The 20,915-nt window shown below is 36.6% G+C and overlaps 2 protein-coding genes across 2 annotated transcripts in view; one reads left to right on the forward strand and one right to left on the reverse strand.

Moving 5' to 3' along the window:
• The window catches only part of LOC142336147 (multiple coagulation factor deficiency protein 2 homolog), a 548,941-nt gene that overhangs the window by 281,126 nt on the left and 246,900 nt on the right, over positions 1-20,915 (forward strand). The gene's annotated exons all lie outside the window — the stretch shown is intronic.
• The window catches only part of LOC142336145 (bromodomain-containing protein 3-like), a 54,068-nt gene that overhangs the window by 13,901 nt on the left and 19,252 nt on the right, over positions 1-20,915 (reverse strand). The window contains exons 6-7 of the mRNA XM_075384731.1: positions 10,084-10,320; positions 9,545-9,734 (exon numbers count right to left, since the gene is read on the reverse strand). Coding sequence (XP_075240846.1) covers positions 9,545-9,734; positions 10,084-10,320 — 427 coding nt within the window. The remainder of the gene's footprint in view (positions 1-9,544; positions 9,735-10,083; positions 10,321-20,915) is intronic.

Genomic DNA, 20,915 nt, shown 5'->3' on the forward strand with positions numbered 1-20,915 from the left:
AGTCAACAAAAGAGTTAAGGAGAGAGAGAGAGAGAGAGAGAGTGCGAGGTAAAACGTGAGCGAGAAAGAGAAGGAAAGAAACGCCAATCAACACACACACAGAGAGAAAGAGAGAGAGCTAGAAATTTTTTCCATGAGATTCTAGCCTTGTTAGTAACCAAATCATATAAAAAACTGAAAGTGCAAAATTCAGAAGAAAACTTTCCACATTTCGCAGTGACGAAAATGTTCAAAGAACATTTTTTGCCTCTGGATTTTTGTCATGTAACCCATCTGCAAGACTTAAAAAGCTTCGTTGGCCAGTATTAATCGTTAAACTCAAAAAACGACTCAAAAACTGCAAATAAAATGTCAAAAATTTCAAAAAAAAAATGAAAAAATCATTAAAAAATCGATGAAATTTGTGATATTAAAGAGTTCAAAACTGTTCTATCGCAATAAAAATTGTTCAGTATTCTATTATCAAAGCCTATACGAGGTTTCTTGGGGCTGGAAGAACTTAGATAATGACAAATTTCGAAAAATTTGAAAAAATTCAAGTTTTATCCAACAATTGCTAAAAATCGTGATGTTCAAACGTTGAAAAACATTCTATTACCACTAGAAACTATGCAGCAACGTATTATCAAACCCTTCAGGAGGTTGTCTGAACCCTGAGGCTAAAAAATCTTGAATAATGAAAATATATGTCAAAAAATTTTAAAAATATAGCAATTTTTGTCAAAAAAATGCTAAAATTCGTGATGTTTAAATCTTGAAAATGATTCCATTACTTCTAGAAACTACATAGTAACCTATTATTAAACCCTCGAGGAAGTTCCTTGGTTCTTGAGGCTGGATAAACCTAAAAAACGACAAAAACTTTCAAAAACATTGAAAAAATTTGCAAAATTTATCAAAAAAATGCAAAAAATTCGCAGTGTTGAAATGTTGAAACCATTCATTTACCACTAGAAACTATTCAATAACCTATTATCAAATCCTAGAGTGGATTCCTTGACACCTAGGGCTGAAAAAACTTAAAAAACTGACAAATATTTTCAAAAATCTTGAAAAAAAATTGTGAAAATTAGTATAAATTTGCGTTTTTAGCTAGCGGTTGTTCGTCAGTAGCTAGCCACGGGTGGGGGGGAGGGTGCACGGGGGTGCCGATGGGGGTGGCGACAGTCGGGTGGGGGGTGGGGGCAACAGGGCGGTGGGGGGCAATAGTGGGGGGTCAGCAGTGGGGGGGGGGGGTCTTCAACCTCTAAGAACCGCTGTTCACACCATAAGTATAAGACTCCAAAACTGTTTGAGCTGAAACAGAGCTAAAAGGCTCTAAGAGCACTTAATGCTGGACACTACCTGCCGCTGGACGCTTAATGCTGGAACAGCCGCTGGACGCTACCTGTTTATCCCGTTTTTGAGGACGAAAAGTCAAAAGCGTCAGACGAAAAATTGGTCAAGCGAAAAATCGCATAAAAAAAAGACCGACAGGACTAATATAATTGCTACAAACTTCGTTTGAGAGCAATTAACAAGAACTCGCAAAATCCAAAAAAAACGATTAAGAAGTTTTGAACACTAGTCGTGTACAAGTCCACATGACTTGTAGGTCTGAATTGAAAGAATTAGTTTAACTCAAACACACCTAATAAAAGAGCCAAGGCGACGTATCATAAATAAGATCAAGTAACCGAACAGGAAAAAAAACTTTAAGAAGGCCTTAAACACCCCTTTTCGCACTTCACTTTGAAAAGCAATTTGAAAAAATGGCACGACTTAACACCACTCACTTTTCACTCCTCTTAATACTCCAGCGTTACCAAAAAAATTCGGAAAAATGTGAACAGATAAAGACAGCGCACCAATCAATACTATTCAAATTCATTGAATCGTTAAAAAAGGAGAGCGCCTAAATAATAGACGTTGACAGGCTGACGGCGTCTATTAAAAAAATTTGCAATTTTGACAGGCTTAAAAGATATCCATCAAATACCGGCCAATGTCGAAAAATAGAGCGCTTAAATTCTTAAAAAGGAGACTACTGAATCTTAAGATTCCGCAATCAATTTTATTCAGGAGTTGCAGCTGTCAATTTGCTGCCATTAGATGGTAATCTGCTGGCTACATTTTTAAGCTATGTTCATAAATTGTTCGGCAATCTATTTTTTTGAATTCAATTTTAAACATCAAGTTTAAACTTTATAATATTCTGAATTCAAAAAATTGCCTGCAGATTGTTACAAAGTAGCCACCGTTGAACTAAATAATTACTAGATTGATTTAAATGAGGCCTTGTACTTACGTTGAGATTGAAACAGTAAAATGAACATAGCCGGCAGATTGCCGGAATAGCTGCGAAAGAATAGACCTGCATGCCATATAAGAGATCGAAACAGATACAGATCTAAATTTAAAAAATCGACTCCGCTCAAAAAAACTAGGTAAAAAACATTCAGCGATAAATTAATAAAGCTTCTTCAAATTCATTAAGCCTCTAATTAGGGACCTTTACTGCACAAATGATTTCCTTTGACCTTAAACAAATTCAAATTAAACTTAAGTTTTAAAGTGCAAAAGTCATTTTATTGAGTAAGGTAAGTCACGTATGATCAAAATCTAATCACGCAAATAACCTAAAAACTTTTGCTAAAGCGAGTGAGAAATAACGTCACACGCGCAAATGCCGTTAGTGAGAGGAAGAAGTCATTCAGAAAATTTGACTTTTTCAGCTTTGCTGTGTGAACAAGTGTAAAACGAAAAAAGAGCGTCAGACGACAAAACAAAAAAACATAGCATTTCATTTTCATTGACTAGACAGAAAACTAGACCAAGAACGGACTATGAATAGATTGGGAAAACCATTTAGAAAAAATCCGATCCAAAAAATCGAAAAAAATGTAAAAACTAAAAGTGAAATTGCCGCATGTGAACAAAAAACCACTAGCGAGAAAGCGAATTTTTGTTCAAACACGATTTTCTCACTATATTTTAAATTTAGAAAACAATTCACGAAGCAAAACCACTTGCTTTTTCGCTCCACTTCCTGTTTCGGCGTGACCAAAATCACTACTCCAATTTGACTTCAAAAATCATGAAAATGTGTGAACAGATCTTAAAAAAAGACAGCGCCCCAATACAAATCAAAATCTTTGAATTGTAAAAAAACCAAGAGCACCGCAATATAGCTCCGCTCAGCTTACAGCTTCGCAGCTATAAAAAATGATCACAGTCCAAAATTTCTAACTTGATACGCAGTTCCATTAGATTCGATAACGATGGAGAATTTAGTCTCTAAATTGGAGGGCAATAAGCTTAATAAAAATCTGATTAGCGCTATATTATTAGAAACCCTGACAACTTAATGCTCCATGATTTTGAAAACAATTAGTCTTAGCGCCCGGGATTCACTGGTTTATCTGTTTCTATTATTTCGCTTTTTGAACTGAAAAGAATTCACATAATACTGCTATGTGAATGCCAAATTCCATTCAGCTGAAATATTGAGTGAGAAAAGCTAGAATTCAAATGTGAAAGCATGCAGAAAAAAAAACCCGATGGAAAAACTCAAAAAACAAGTCAAATCACCTCACGTGAAAAAAAATCAATCGAGAAGGCGTTATCTTCTTTATCGAACATCATTTTCCAGCTCTACACAAAAATTAGTGTGAAAAAAATTCTCACATCGCAAAACAACTCGCTTTTCACTCCGCTCTACACCAGTGTCAAAAAATTCTCACGTCGCATAACAACTCGCTTTTCACTCCGCTTACTGTCACGAAGTAACCAAAATCACTACTCCAATTGGAGTTCAAAAACCATGAAAGCGTGTAAACATATCTCTAAAAAATCAAACATACCCGCCAGATTGCCGAAAAATAGCCGCCGTTGATTCTAAAAAGCATAATTAGGATTGAAAGAATAGAAGATATTGAAAAAAAAAAAGGTTTTTGTACAAAAACATTTTTAAAGTCCGATTTATTTTGATGGCATTTCGTAGTTGAACATACTTGTGTTCCTTACAGAGAGGCTACAGGGGCTACAATCAATACCAATAAGCATTAGAGGTGGTAACTAAGACTTATAGGAACGACGTTCAAATAGCGGGCATCTAAAATTGGGCTTTATGGGTTTATCCCGTTTCTATTTCTGACTTCAATTTTTTATACTGACTCTGTTCATTTTGAATTGCCTTGCTGAGCAACTGATTTTCAAAATCACTTATAGCAGAATGAGAGAAGAGAGAAACTAACCTAGAGAAGTCAAAAAATTTTCACGCAAAATGTTTAAAAAGCGGCAAAATGAGGTAAAGCGAAACATTTTTTGTTAGACGAAGTAAAAAAAATTAGGAGCGCTATAATAACCGGCTGAGATGAGGGCGGCTATTAAACACATTATCGACTAACGTCGAAAAAATTGCTCTCGAATGACAGGTGGTGCAATCTAATTCAGGGGCTGTAGCTTCGATAAATTTTTTTTATGGGTGCAAAAACATCAGACCGACGGTAGGATTTGAACCCCGCCCTCTCGAGTCCAATTCCGTCACCTCGACGGAGGTATTAACCACTCGGCTATCAGGGAGTTGTCACCGAGTCTCTAACAATTGCTTTTGTTTGAACTTTATTTCGGAGTAAGAACAACTGAAATCATTCAAAAATCAAGAAGACGTTCGTAAAAAAAGTCACTTGAGAAGTCAAAGATTCTTTTAGAAGAAACGCGCAAAACGGTCAGGCGAAAAATTTGCATACAAAAAGACAGGTTTACAATAATTCCTTCCCATTCGAGAGCAATTAAAAACATAGCCGACTAAAGTCGGGAGAATTGCCCTACAACGACCGGAGAGGGGCTGGCTTCGTCGGTAGCTAGCCACGGTTTAGTGAGGCCAGATTTAGCTTAATTGAAGGGACGTGAGGTGGGCGCTGCGGGGGTGATGGGGGCAACAGTGTGTCTGGGGGACAGTGGGAGGGTGTCTTTGGCTGCACGGTGCTCTTACGGCCTGAATGATGCACAAGGTTAGGGATTGGGGGTGATGTGGGAGGGGGAGTGCTTGGCGTCAACTTCTAAGAACCGCCCTTCACACCATTAGTATAAGTCTCCAAAACACAATCGCATACTTGGAGACTAGTGAGCTGAAAAGCTCCAGGAGCACTTAATGCCCGCTGGGTGCTACCCGTTTATACCGTTTTTGGGGACGAAAAGGGTCAAATGGGACAGACGAAAAATCGTTGAAGCAGAAAATCGCACAAAAAATGACCGACAGGACTAATATAATTGCAACAAATTTAAACATAGCTGCCAGATTGCCAGAAAATAGCCGCAATAGATTTGTAGATCGGCAGTCTAAAAAAACAGTAGAAGAGACGGACCAAAAAAATTCCTCTTATCATTGAAGGCTGATCTGTTAAATTTTGATTAAAAATCTGTATAAGTTATTGCTGCCTCTATTAGCTGATCTCAAATGACCTTCATTTAGAGTGACAAAGACCCATTTGACCTTATCTCTTTGAAATAAAGTAAATAAAAGTCAATTTCAAAGTGAGGAAGTCATTTTTGAGAGTGAGGCAAGTCAAGTGTGGCCAAAAATTTAATCACGCGCATGAAAAAATCTCGCTCCACTAAGAGCAAAAAATGACGTCACACATGCAATTCAGTTGAAATAGCATGAACGAATGAACAAAAAGTGGCTGTGACGTCATATGGTTGTAACAAAATTCATGACGACGAAATAAAAAAACATAGCAGGACAAGTCCTGAAATACAATTCAAAGAGTTGAATGAAAAACTCAGACGTACTCTACCTGACCAGCAGATCAATTGAACAGTTCCAGCCAGAACACAAAAATCGTCTATGAAAATTTGAGAAACTAAAAGAATCAAAACTGAACAATATTATACTCATTGCTAAAACTCTTGAAGCTTTAAACCTAAGGCAAAATTTTTTCCCTATAAAAATACCTATTTCAAAAATATATTCAAAAACAAATTTTTGTTTCGGAAATCGGTCCAGTATTTTATCTGCAAGACCTGAAAAATATTCATTGGCCCTTGAAGATCGATTAATTCGAAAATGACCAAAAAATATAATGAAACAATTCCAGATTACACGGAAATGTTGCTGAAAATCGTGATATAAATATCTTCTGAATCATTTCTGTGTCTCTAGAGGTTATCCAGTAACCCAATTCCAAAATTTGAAAAAACTCATTGGCTCATAGATCGATAGGCAATAATTTTTAGAAAAAATTTCAAACTTCAAAAAACAGAACTTCAACCTTTTAAAATGTTGAAAGCCATTCAATTGCCCCTAGCAACTAATAACATACTATCAAACCCTGGATGAGGTTACCTGGCTACTGACGCAAGAAAAATTAAAAACACAAATGTTGAAAAATTGCAAACTCTATCAAAAATCTTCTAAAAGTCGAAAGGTTGAATTGTTGAAAACAAAACCATTGAAACGAAAAACCATGCAGTAACTTTTTATCAGAACGTGGAATAGGTTTTCTAGCACTTGAGAATGGACGAGTATCAAAAACTGACAAAAACTTTATGAAACCTTGAAAAAATTGCAGATTTTATCAAAAGAAAATGCCCAATATCGAGACATTAAAAAGATAAAAACCATTCCATTGTTGCTAGAAACTATGCAGTGCCCTATTAACAAACCTCAAAGAAGACTGCCTGGTCCCTGAAGCTGGAAAAACTGAAAAAATGATGAACATTTCCAAAAACCTGAAAAGATGCGAATTTTGTAAAAAAATTGCTAAAATTTGTGATATTCAAAAGCTGAAACCTATTCCATGGCAATTAAAAATTTCTTAGTAACTTATTATCCAACCCTGACGAGGTTTTCTGGCCCCTGGGACTCAAACAACTTGAATAATGATAATAAATGTCAAAAAATATGACAAACTTGCAAGTTTTGTCAAAAAATGCTAAGTCACGATAGCAGAAAGTTGAAAACCATACCTTTACTACTAGAAACTATGCAGTAGTCTATCATCAAGTCCTTTATTAAACCCTAGAGGAGGCTTCTTGACACCTAGGGCTAAAAAACTCAAAAATGACAAAGATTTTCAAAAAAAACCTGAAAAAAATTGCAAACAATAGTATCATTTTCTGTGTTTGTGTTTGTAGTACCAAAACAAATAGCTCTTAAAATGGCCATAACAAGCAATTTTGTCTCACAAAAGGCCTTCATCAATTTTTAAAAACTTCAACCTAAGACTAATCAAACAAACAAACTAAAAAAAAATAACGAAAAACATGAAAAATTGCACCATTTTGAGCCCAAAAACTCCTAAAAATGACCTTTTAACCCTAAATAAAAGCCATCCCAGCATCTACACCACTATAAGCACTTGAAGGACTAATAAAGCCCTCTTTGGGCCTCTAATGAAACTTAATTAGAGGCCCCGCTGGGCTTTACCTGTTTATCCCGTTTTCAAAGATCAAAGTCATTGAAAAAAATGTTATCCCGTTTTCAAAGATCAAAGTCATCTTAAAAAAAACAGCACACCAATACAATTCAAATTCTTTGAATTGTAAAAAAACCAAGAGAAGGCCAATAATAGCCCCAGCTATCGCTGTGCGGCTATAAAAAAATAAATAAGTTAGGAAACAGCTCCAAGAGCTACCTTCACCGAGAAAATCAATCCTTTCATTAAACTGCTACCCAATAAAGTTCTTCAAAAATTCAAGTCATAAATAAAAATTGAAAAAACTGAACCAAAATTTGAAACAACTGAGCTAAAACAACTGAACTAAAACATCAGAAAAATTCAATTATTTCTCTATGTAATACGAGTGCACATAAATGAAACAATTGAATGCTCAGAAAACGAAAAACTACTCTATTTTTGAAGAAAAACTGAAGAACCTTAAGAAATTGGCAAAAATGGTTACCGAATAAATGCATCGCATCGATTTTCCGTCATAACTAAATAAAAAATCTGTCTTGCACCAAAAGTACTTTAAACAAGTGGTACCTAAAAAACTTTAGCGTAAAAGGCTTAAAAAACTGCGCAATGAAAGCAATAAAACAAAGTAGGCAGAACGTCGCTAAAACAGCCCAAAAACCAGCACAAAATAATTCGAATCAGAAACGTAGAAATAATTATTTAGAAACTTTAAAAACTCTATGAAGTTAGCATATAATTATTACAAGAGCCTGTTCAAACCTCTGAACAAAAATGTTGCTTGCAAAAGCTGCACGTGAACAAACAAATCAGCTGGCTAACGAATTTTTTTCACACCTTAATTTCTCGTTCTCTCGGAAACAGCGGTATGAACAATAAATCTTTTCGCTCTACAAAACTTCTTCAACACAGACCACTCGCACAATTCTCCAATACTCCTCTACAAGTCCTAAGAAGACCGCGCCCTAATCCAATTCAAATTCTTCGAGTTGTAAAAAAGGAAAGCACCTGATTAATGGCCTCTGAGTGCTTGACGGCAGCTAATAAAAAGACGCACCCTTAAATGGATCTCAGTAAACGGAGCACCATAAAAAATTGAGATGAGCTGCCAGGATTATTACAATTCAAATTCAAAACGTAGTCGACAAATTGCAGGAAAATAGCCGTCGTTGACGCACATCGGGATTAAAAGAGAAAAAAAAAGAAAAAAAGTTTCAACAAGGTTCTAATTCGGCAAGCAGTTTTAGCTATATTGTAAAACTGTACTTAATTCACCTTCTAAACTGAAAGCTATGAGGCTTAACACTAATGTCAGCTAACAATCGCTCTAATGGGCTTTGATAACTTAATGCACTATGAATTAATGACCGGGCTTAATCGGTTTATCCCGTTTCTTTTGATTTTGCTCTTCTGACATTGACCGTTTTCAATACGTTGCGTAATTCAATAGGTGAAAGACTTTGAAATCCATTCAGTTGAAAAAGTGAGTGAGGTAAGTCACGAGTCAAACGTGGAAATCGTGACTTAAACGATACTCAAAAACGAACAACGTGATGAAAAGTTAAAGCAAATTTTAAAAAGGAGAGTGCCTAAATAATAGCCGTTATTAACAAACTGCTATTAACAAACGACTAACTTCGGGCGAATTTCTCTCAAACGATCGGCGAGAGGTTGGCTTTGGTAGTAGCCAGCTGGGGATTAGGGATGCTAGCGTTAGGGGGGGGGGGGTTCAAGCGATGTGGGGGTAGGGTTGGTGAGGTCTGGACAAGAGGGGTCCAAACATATAGAGGCGCGTGGACGGGAGGTGACTTGGGGGGGGGGGGGGGGGGGATTAAGAATCGCACTTCACATCTTAAATTGTCTCAATTGTCGCAAAACATTTTCGGTGAATAGCAGACTTCGACTAGTAAGGCGTAAGACTCTGACAGTGCTGCTCAGCCACTTAATGCCATCCGGGCTTTACCGGTTAACGTTTATCCCGTTTTTGAGGACGAAAAGTTAAAAGGGTCAGACAAAAATCGATCAAGCGAAAAATCGCATTAAAAAGGCCACAGGACTAATATAATTGCTACAAACTTTGTCCAAAAACATCTTTTACAATTAAACATCTTTTATCTTTTACATGTTCACAACAATAACCATACCTGCAATTTTGCCAACTCCATTGCTGTTTGGCGATTCTGCGCCTGGCAGCTGTTGCTGCTGGAGTTTCGACTGAGTGGTACGCTTAGCCGACCCACCAGAGGCAGAGCTTCCAAGATTAGACTCAGAGATTTGATTGTCTGAATTGGTTCCGAAAACTGGCATCTGATTATACCTCATTTCGAACACGTCCTGAAACATCAAACTTGAACACCAAAAATACCAATATTCTTCACTCTACACGTTAGTTTAAAAAATTATGTTATTTATTCTCATGAAAATCCGCGGAGAGTCCAAACCCTTTGACAACACGAAACTTCGCATATTTTGAAAAAGTTCAGAATTTATATCATAAGAATTTATATCAGACATCACAACAGTATGTTCTTGCCTAATAATCCAAAAGAACCTGGTTCGAGTGCCCCGAAATTCAACACAGATTCGGCTTATAGCATTAGGCTAAAGGACTGAATATAAGTAAAAGGTTGGTTCGTATATAATGAGTCGGAACTGATATACCATGACACACAAGTTTGTTTACCTGTAGTTGGCGTGCCATTTTGACAACGTCGTACTCGGGAGGATTGTATTTGTAGCAATTAGTGAATATTAGCCTGACATCACCAGCAAATTGGTCAGCGGTTTTATAGTGAGGAGGCACCTCTTCCAGTCGCTTTTTAACTGTGCCCAGATCCATCGGAGTCTTGATCTTGTCGAAGTAGTCTGTCAAACCCAGGCCCTCGACGTCTACAGGCTTGTAAAAGGGCCACGCATAGTGCTGAAATAAATGAAAATTCAATGCACAGCTCTGTTAAAGATATCTCCAGAAATTTATCTCTCAATAATAGGTCACACAAATGGCAAAAGTAGGATTCGACCGAAAACAAAAGCAAATCCAATACAAGTTGCTTTCAAAGATTGTGTAAATCCCATATCGATGGGAAAGAAAAACTCAGTTTAACAGAACACAATCTAATGCTATTAATAAGCTGAAAAGTCTGATTCGCGAAAGAACTGATGCTGATTCAGATTCTTGATTTTCGAATTATCAGAGAACATTTATTTTATATGCATGTTCTGTGAACAGATTAAACTTAACAAACATAATCGACTAACGTCGGGCGAATTGCTCTCAAACGACCGACGAGCGGTTGGCTTCGTCAGTAGTTAGCCACGGTTTAGTGAGGCTAGCTTTAGATTAATTGAAGGTGCGTAAAGTGAGCACAGCAGCGGTGGTGCAAAAGTGTATTGGAGGGACTAATGTGGGGGCGGTGGGTGAGTGAGCATGTGGGATCAATTTCTAAGATACGCCCTTCACACCATAAGTATAATTCTCCAAAACAGTTTCTGTTACTGTTAATCGCATACTTGAAGACTAGTTGGCTGAACAGCTCTAAGAGAACTTTATGCAAACTGGGCGCTACCTCTTTATCCCGTGTCTGAACACGAAAGTCAAATGGGTCACACGAAAAATCGGCCCAACGAAAAATTGCAGAAAAACAAACAGGATTATTATATTTGCTACAAACTTCTATAGAGCAATTAACAATGAATTCCTAAAAGGTGCCTGTTAAGTCATTTAGGATACCATTTCTACTATAACTCATTGTTAATGAGGATCAGAGATGATGACATTACGCCCCCTATCAGCAGCTGAAGTGCGGCATCATCAAAAAGAGAGAGAGAGAGAGAGAGAGAGAGAGAGAGAGATAGATAGAGATAAAAGGTGACGTGAAAGAGAAAGCGAAGGAAACAAACCCCAGCTGACATAGAGAGAAATAGATATGAATAGATATGAAATAGATATGAATCCCATGATGGAATTCGACTCTGCAACTTTTCTAACCTTGTTAGTATAAAAATCATAAAGAAAAAAACTGAAAAAGGAAAAAAAATTAAAATCAGAAGTTCGCAGTAAAAAAGTTCAAAACTATTTTTTGTGTCGAAGCTCTGTCAAGTAACACATCTCCAAGAATTAAAAATTTCGCTGGCCAGTAATGGTGACTAGAAAAGTTCCGTTGGCCAAACTTAAAAATTTTGGAAAAAATGCAAATTTTAACAAAACCTTGCTAAAACTCAAGATATTAATATCTTAAAAACCATTTCATTGTCTCAACAGACTATCCGTTATCCCTGTTTCAAGTCTAAAAAGTTTCCAGGCTCAATAATTTACGTCTGTTTGACCTGAGAACTCTAAACTCATGATTGAAACTCCTGGTGCGTCCAAATCAAGTCTTGAAAACAAATTTTTGGTGCAAAAACTTCTGACTAGGGAGGGGTTCGAACGCACAATCTCTCGCTTAAGAGTAGATGACATTAGTCACTATGTTACACGCACAAAGTACTGTTAACAATTGTTTTTACTTCAGCAAGAGATTTAAATTGTGAGTGCTTGCAATTCAATTCACTCAAAATAACAGAAACCGACAAATGTCGGAAGAATTGCTCTTGAACGACAGGCGAGGCAATTTAATTCAGGGGCTGTAGCCTAGATCAATTTTTCTTTATGGCTGCAAAAAACCTTTCCCCGAAAAGGATTCGAACCTTTGACCTCCAGATCCATAGCCACCCGCACTACCCACTGCGCTACGAATCACTTACTTCTGCCATGCTGCAACCTATTTTATATTAGCAACAAGCTTTACTTCGGAGTGAGAGCAATAGAGGTCACTCAAAAATGAAGAAAAATGAAGGTGAAGAAAGCGTGAAAAAGCGTCAAAAGTCAGATGAGAAGTCAAAGAATGTTCTAGAAGAAACGCGCAAAATTGTCAAGCGAAAAATTTGCATAAAAAAGACACGTTTATAATAATTGCTATGAACTTCGTTCAAGAGCAATTAGTCAAACGTGAATTCAAAGTCGAATTCAAAATCAGCCGTGAAAAAGTCACTCGAGAAGTGAAATCGGAAGAAACCTTGTAAAATTACGAAAACGGTCAACGAAAAAATTTGCATGAAAAAGACACACACGTTTACAATAATAGTTGCAAACTTGAAAATTTTGGAAATGCAAATTTTAACAAAATCTTGCTAAAACTCAAGATATTAATATCTTAAAAACCATTTCATTGTCTCAAAAGACTATCCGTTATCCCTGTTTCAAGTCTAAAAAAGTTTCCAGGCTCAATAATTTACGTCCGTTTGACCAGAGAACTCGAAACTCATGATTGAAACTCCTGGTGCGTCCAAATCCAGTCTTGAAAACAAATTTTTGGTGCAAAGACTTCTGACTAGGGAGGGGTTCGAACCCACAATCTCTCGCTTAAGAGTAGATGACAATAGTCACTATGTTACACGAACAAAGTACTGTTAACAATCGTTTTTACTTCAGCAAGAGATTTAAATTGTGAGTGCTTGCAATTCAATTTACTCAAAATAACATAAACCGACAAATGTCGGAAGAATTGCTCTTGAACGACAGGCGAGGCAATTTAATTCAGGGGCTGTAGCCTAGATCAATTTTTCTTTATGGCTGCAAAAAACCTTTCCCCGAAAAGGATTCGAACCTTTGACCTCCAGATCCATAGCCACCCGCACTACCCACTGCGCTACGAATCACTTACTTCTGCCATGCTGCAACCTATTTTATATTAGCAACAAGCTTTACTTCGGAGTGAGAGCAATAGAGGTCACTCAAAAATGAAGAAAAATGAAGGTGAAGAAAGCGTGAAAAAGCGTCAAAAGTCAGATGAGAAGTCAAAGAATGTTCTAGAAGAAACGCGCAAAATTGTCAAGCGAAAAATTTGCATAAAAAAGACACGTTTATAATAATTGCTATGAACTTCGTTCAAGAGCAATTAGTCAAACGTGAATTCAAAGTCGAATTCAAAATCAGCCGTGAAAAAGTCACTCGAGAAGTGAAATCGGAAGAAACTTAGTAAAATTAGGAAAACGGTCAACGAAAAAATTTGCATGAAAAAGACACACACGTTTACAATAATAATTGCAAACTTAAAAATTTTGGAAAAAATGCAAATTTTAACAAAATCTTGCTAAAACTCAAGATATTAATATCTTGAAAACCGTTTCATTGTCTCAACAGACTATCCGTTATTACTGTTTCAAGTCTGAAAAAGTTTCACAGGCTCATAAGATCCAAACACTTGGAAATTTGAAAATTTTAAATTAAATCAAAATATTACTACAACTGGAGTCATTAAAAAAGCTGATCACCATCTTATTACCTCTAAAAACTATGCAGTAGCTCATTATCAGACCTTGGAGGAGGTCCCAAGGCCTCAGCTGACGGAAAAAATTCAAAAACATGAAAAAATTGAAAATATATTTAAAAATTGCTTAAATTCGTAATATTAAAATCTTAACATTCCATTACATCTGTAAACTCTGCCGTAACATCTTATCAAACCCTAGGGGAACTTCCGTGGCTTTTGAGGCTAGAGAAGCCTAAAAAATGACAAAAATTTCTTAAAAAAATTGAAAAAAATGCAAGTTTTATAAAAAAAACACCTGATAAAAACTTGTGATATTAAAAAGTTGAAAATTAATCCATGACATACAAAAATTTTCAGAAACTTACTATCAAACAATAACACAGGTTTTCTGACCCTTGAGGCTCACAAAACCTGAATTATGACTATAAATGCCAAAAATTTGAAAAAAGTCAAAAATTGTCACAAAAAGAGGAGGTTCCTTGGCTCTTGAAGCTGAAAAACCCAAAAAAAAAAACACGACAAAAATTTTCAAAAAAATTTAAGCATTATTAGCATTATTTTAAAAATTTCTAAATATTGTACATTAAAAAGTTGAAAAACTGCTCCATCGCCAATAAAAATTTGTCAGTAATTTATTATAAAAACCCCTTACGAGGCTTTCTGGCCCCAGGGCCTAATAAGGAAAAATTGCAGAAAATTTGAAATGCACGCTTTGTCAATAAAATTGCTAAAATTCGTGATGTTAAAATGTTGCAACCATTCAATTACCACTGGAAACTATGCAGTAACCTATTATTATAACCTAGAGGAGGTTCCTTGACACCTAGGGCTAATAGAAATAAAAATGTCAAAACTTTTCTAAAAAGCTTGAGAAACATTGTGCAAAATTGTATAAATTTGCGTGTTTTTAGCGGGCGGTTGTTCGTCAGTAGCTAGAAACAGAGGGGAGTCAAAAGCTTCAGACGAAAAATTGTCCAAGCAAAAAATCGCATTAAAAAGACCGACAGGACTAATATAATTGCTACAAACATCGTTTGAGAGCAATTAATTACTCAATTTCTGAACTGATATATACAATAATTTACGTCCGTTTGACCAGAAAACTCTAAACTGATGATTGAAACTCCTGGTGCGTCCAAATCCAGTCTTGAAAACAAATTTTTGGCGCAAAAATTTGACTAGGGAGGGGTTCGAACCCACAATCTCTCGCTTAAGAGTAGATGACATTAGTCACTATGTTACACGAACAAAGCAAAAAACCTTTCCCCGAAAAGGATTCGCACCTTTGACCTCCAGATCCATAGCCACCCTCACTACCCACTGCGCTACGAATCACTTACTTCTGCCATGCTGCAACCTATTTTATATTAGCAACAAGCTTTACTTCGGAGTGAGAGCAATAGAGGTCACTCAAAATGAAGAAAAGCCAAAGGTGAAGAAAACGTGAAAAAGCATCAAAAGTCACATGAGAAGTCAAAGAATGTTCTAGAAGAAAAGCGCAAAATTGTCAAGCAAAAAATTTGCATAAAAAAGACACACGTTTATAATAATTGCTATGAACTTCGTTCAAGAGCAATTAGTCAACCATGAATTCAAAGTCGAATTCAAAATCAGCCGTGAAAAAGTCACTCGAGAAGTGAAATCGGAAGAAACTTAGTAAAATTAGGAAAACGGTCAACGAAAAAATTTGCATGAAAAAGACACACACGTTTACAATAATAATTGCAAACTTAAAAATTTTGGAAAAAATGCAAATTTTAACAAAATCTTGCTAAAACTCAAGATATTAATATCTTAAAAACCATTTCATTGTCTCAAAAGACTATCCGTTATCCCTGTTTCAAGTCTAAAAAAGTTTCCAGGCTCAATAATTTACGTCCGTTTGACCAGAGAACTCTAAACTCATGATTGAAACTCCTGGTGCGTCCAAATCCAGTCTTGAAAACAAATTTTTGGTGCAAAGACTTCTGACTAGGGAGGGGTTCGAACCCACAATCTCTCGCTTAAGAGTAGATGACATTAGTCACTATGTTACACGAACAAAGTACTGTTAACAATCGTTTTTACTTCAGCAAGAGATTTAAATTGTGAGTGCTTGCAATTCAATTTACTCAAAATAACATAAACCGACAAATGTCGGAAGAATTGCTCTTGAACGACAGGCGAGGCAATTTAATTCAGGGGCTGTAGCCTAGATCAATTTTTCTTTATGGGTGCAAAAAACCTTTCCCCGAAAAGGATTCGAACCTTTGACCTCCAGATCCATAGCCACCCTCACTACCCACTGCGCTACGAATCACTAACTTCTGCCATGCTGCAACCTATTTTATATTAGCAACAAAATTAGGAAAACGGTCAACGAAAAAATTTCATGAAAAAGACACACGTTTACAATAATAACTGAAAACTTCGCTCCAGAGCAATTAAAAATAATAAAACTTGAGCAGCATGAGAAAGTTATGGTTGCAAAAAGAAACAATAAAAAGAAGAATTCCGGAAAGAACCCGAACAGCAGTTTTCGATAATCATATAATCATTTAATTATCTACTATTTACCAAAATCTAAAAAAAATCATTCCATCTGACCAAAACTAATGAACATAACCGAAAAGCCACCTCAGAGCAAAATCAACTTGAAATTTTTGGAAAAAACTTGCAAACGAACAACGTCGAGCGAATTGCTCACAGACGCCGCTGGGGATGGGGGCTCTAATTATCAAAATAACGGCCCCTCAAAATATGATTCTATGTCTTCTCAGCAGAATCGGTTATTGGCGTGCCTGACGACTAGTTAAACTCAAAAACGGCTCAGCTACTCAGTGCTCTCTGGGCCTTACCTGCTTATCCCATTTTGAGGACGAACAACTTCTGAGGAAAAGCAGGTTGGTCAGCCAAAAAGAATACCAGATGAAAAGTAGGTAGCACGAAAAATTGCACCAAAAGGACCAATTATACTACTATAATTACTACAATTCTAGAATACATGTCTGTATTTTGTTTGAAACTAAATCCATTTGATCGTAATGAATATAACTAAATATCAAGTGCATCATCAAAATGTTTAAATTGTTCACTCAAAATATTCATAAGACAGGGGAAAGGAAAACGCATACATTCGAACACATTTTTTAGAAGTTTGAGGAACGATTTTTAATCTCAGACGGCAGTGAATTTTGAGGATCAACAGCAGTTAAAGAGATGTCAACAGAACTCAAAGTTAAAGCTCAAATTAGAACGTTGCGGCAACATAGCTCCGATTGATTCCCATGACCTCAATTGAAACAAAGAAAAAATTTAAGCGTTTCTTGAGAAAAGAATGAAAAAAATTATCAAAAGCATGCCCTCTGGGCTTTACCGGTTTATCGTTTTTGAAGATGAACGGTTTTTAAAGCAAATGGTCAGACGAACAACAAATCACATGAAAAACCGGTAAAACGAACTATCACAAAAACGACCAAAAGGTCCACTAAAAATAAGATTTTAGAATAAAATTCTGACTTTTTCGAAACGTCATGTATTTCATCAAAATGATTATAACAAGATGATTAAATAGTAGAGTCAAACAAAACATCCAAATTTTTACGACCGGAAATGCAAAATAAACAAGATTAAATTTAAAAGCTCTTTTTAAAAGAAAAAAGGGTTTATGTTTTCGAAGTCAGACGCCTCTGAATTTAGAGGCTGAGGATCAATTAAAGGCGTGTCAAACGAATTCAAAATGGAAAAAAAAATAACTGATTGCAGCGATAGAATTCAACAAAGCCGAATAACGTCGGGCGAATTCCTCTCAAACGACCGGCGAGCGGTTGGCTTCGTCAGTAGCTAGCCACAGTTTAGTAAGGGTGAGGCCCAGTGAGGGGGGCAACGGTGAGAGGGGGTCTTTGTCTGCACGGGCCCTTACGACCTGAACGATGTGCAGGGGTAGGGATTGCGGGGGTTCATGGGGGGCTGATGTGTGGGTGTTTGTGTGTGTAAGTGTGTGTGTGTGGGGGGGGGGGTCAAATTCTAAGAACCGCCCCTTCACAACAGAAGTATAAGTCTCCAAAACAGTTCTGTGAATTGCATTCTTGGAGACTATTGAGCTGAAAAGCTCTAACAGGACTTACTGCTCGCTGGGCTCTACCTCTTATCTCATTTTTGAGGACAAAAAGTCAAATGGGCCAGACAAAAATCGGACAAGCGAAAAATCGCAAAAAAAGCCCAAAAAACCGCATGTTTTTTTGTCTATAGACTACGTCTCAATATGATCTTTATCTAGCATTTCTCCTCTCTCGATTTTAATTCCAGCGCAGAAACTTTTATTCAAGCACACAATTGGAACGTCAAAACTGTTACAGAATAAATGTATCCCGTTTCTGAGGACGAAAAGTCAAATTGTCAGACGAAAAATTGGTCAAGCGAAAAATTGCATAAATAGACCAACAGATCTAATATAATTAGTACGAACTTCCTTTCGTTTGAGAGTAATTAACAATGATTTCCTAAGAAGTGCTAGTTAAGTCATTTAAGTTAAACAAAACATGCTTTTAAATTTCTGCTTTTACTCAACATTAATGAGGGTAATAGATGATGACACCACGCCAAAGCAGCTAAAGTGCAGTATTAACAAAAGTGTTAAGAACAGAGAGAGAGAGAGAGAGAGAGAGAACCTAAGAACGAGAAAGAAAAGGAAAGAAACCCCAACTGACAGACAGCGAGCTTGGATTATTTTCCATGAGATTTGACTCTGCAAATTTTAATTGATAAAATGCGAGTTATTAAAATAATGATAACCATTCCATTAACACTGGAAGTTATTATAAAAACTTGGAGGAGGTCCATTGGCCCATGGTGCCAAAAAAATAGAAAACAAAAATGTTCAAAAAACTTGAAATCAAACATCAAAAACCTAACCGACTAACGTCGGGCGAATTCCTCTCAAATGACCGGCGAGCGGTTGGCTTCGTCAGTAGCTAGCCACGGGGGGGGGGGGGGGGGGGTGGGTGCACCGGGGGCTGATGTGGGCAACACTGGCTTGGGGGGAACAGCGCGGTGGGGGGTGGAGGCAAAAGTGGGGGTGGGGGTCAACGGGGGGGGGGGGGGGTAGGAGGTGTCTCAACCTCTAAGAACCGCCCTCCACACCATAAGTACAAGTATAAGTCTCCGAAACAGTTTATCACGTTTTTGAGGACGAAAACTCTAAAGCGTCAGACGAAAAATCGGTCTAGCGAAAAATCGCATAAATAAAAGACCGACAGGACTAATATAATTGCTACAAACTTCGTTTAAGAGCGATTAAAAATTGCTTAAATTTGAGATATTAAAATCTTGAAAAACATTTCACTACATCTAGAAACTATGCAGTAACCTATTATTAAACCCTACAGGAGGTTCCTTGGCTCTTGAATAAGGACAAACCTAAAAAAGGACAAATAAACTCACTGGCAAAAAAAATCAAAAACAACAATGCAGTAATATACAATCAAACCCTGAAAGAGCTTTCCTAGCCATTTGGGTGGTAATTCTAGAAAAATCGCAATTTTTATCAAAAAATAGCTAAAATTCGTGATATCAAAAAGTTGAAAACTATTCCAGGGCCAAAAAATTTCCAGTAGCTATTATCAAACCCTAAAGGAGGTTTTCTGGCTATTTAGGCTGAAAAAAAAGTGAATAATGACAATAAATGTCAAGAAAATTAAGTTTAGTAAAAAAAAAAGCTTAAATTCGTGATTTAAAAAGCTTGAAAGAACATTCCATTACATCTAGAAACTATGCAGTGACCTAATATCAAAAACTAGAGGAGGTAACGTGGCTATTGAGGCAGGAGAAACCTATAAAATGACAAAAACTTTTTTAAAAAACTTGAAAATTGCAAGTTTTATTTTAAAAAAATCGATAAAATTTGTGATATCAAAAAGTTAACTATTCCATGACCAATATAAAAATTTCCAGTAACTTATAATGTTACCCTAAAGAAGGTTTTCTGACCCCTCGGGCTGGAATAATTGAATAATGATAGTAAATGTCAAAAAAATTGCAATATTTTTCATGAAAAAAGCCAGATTTCGTGATGTTAACTTAACCAGTTGAAAACCATCCCATTACCACTAAAAACTATGCAGTAAGCTATTATAAAACCGTAGAGGAAGTCCCTTGCTTCATAGGGCTGATAAAACTCAAAAAGTGGCAAAAATTTTTAAAAGACTTTAAAATTTTTAAAAATTGAGAAAATTAGTATAAATTTGCGAGTTTTTGTTTGGAGTACCGAAACATTTAACTCAAAAGGTCATAAAAAGTACTTATGTCTTGCAAAAGACCTTTCTCAACTTTAGCTAACCTCAATTTTAGACTGGTCCAACATAAATTCGAAAAAAGACGGAAAAACACGAAAAATTTTAACATTTTGGGCTCAAAAACTCCTAAAAATGACCCTTTAAACTTAAACTACGGCCCTCCCACTAGCTTCACCACATAAAGTACTTGACTATTAAACTTGGTTAAGGCCCTCTAATGAAACCTAAGGCCCTCTGGGCGCTTCCTGTGTAGCCGGGACGAAAAGTCAAATGGATCAGACGAAAAATCGGTCAAGGAAAAAATCGCATAAAAAAGACCAACAGGGATAATATAACTGCTACGAACTTCGTTTGAGAGCAATTAATAATTTTATGTTACGTTACAGTTTTTGGACCGGCCGGGGCCCCGACCCCACCCTCCCGTTATTATGGTGCGAATGCGGTGGCCACCAACCAAAAAGTAACGATTAGTGCTTTTAGTTTCGTTCGAGAGCACTTGTACAAAAATTCTTCCGTCAAGAAATCAGACGACTCTGAATTACGAGGACTAACAAGTTTCAAGAGCATAGGAACAAACACAAGGCCCGCATAAATGACTGAATTGCAAACATTTACAGCAAAAAAAGATTAACGGAGTGACATTTTATAAATACTCAATAAAATTAATGAAAGTTGAGAGCAAAAAAATGAGACCTGAAATCAACAATTTTCTGCATGCAATACTAAAATTAAGACGCGAACCACAAAACTAAAGCGCAAAAGATAAAAAACCTAAATTATTTAAATCTGAAAACATGACCCCACTAACATCGGTCGAATTGCTCCAGAACAACTGGTGAGAAAAACGATTAGAAGGGGGCATAGCCAAGGAAAAATTTTATGAAGCAAGAACTTCTGACTAGTACGCAAATTTTTGAACCCGTAACCTACAG

Source organism: Convolutriloba macropyga, chromosome 3 (assembly GCF_964194025.1).
Source record: "Convolutriloba macropyga chromosome 3, txConMacr16.3, whole genome shotgun sequence".
NCBI classification, from domain to species: Eukaryota; Metazoa; Xenacoelomorpha; order Acoela; family Convolutidae; genus Convolutriloba; species Convolutriloba macropyga.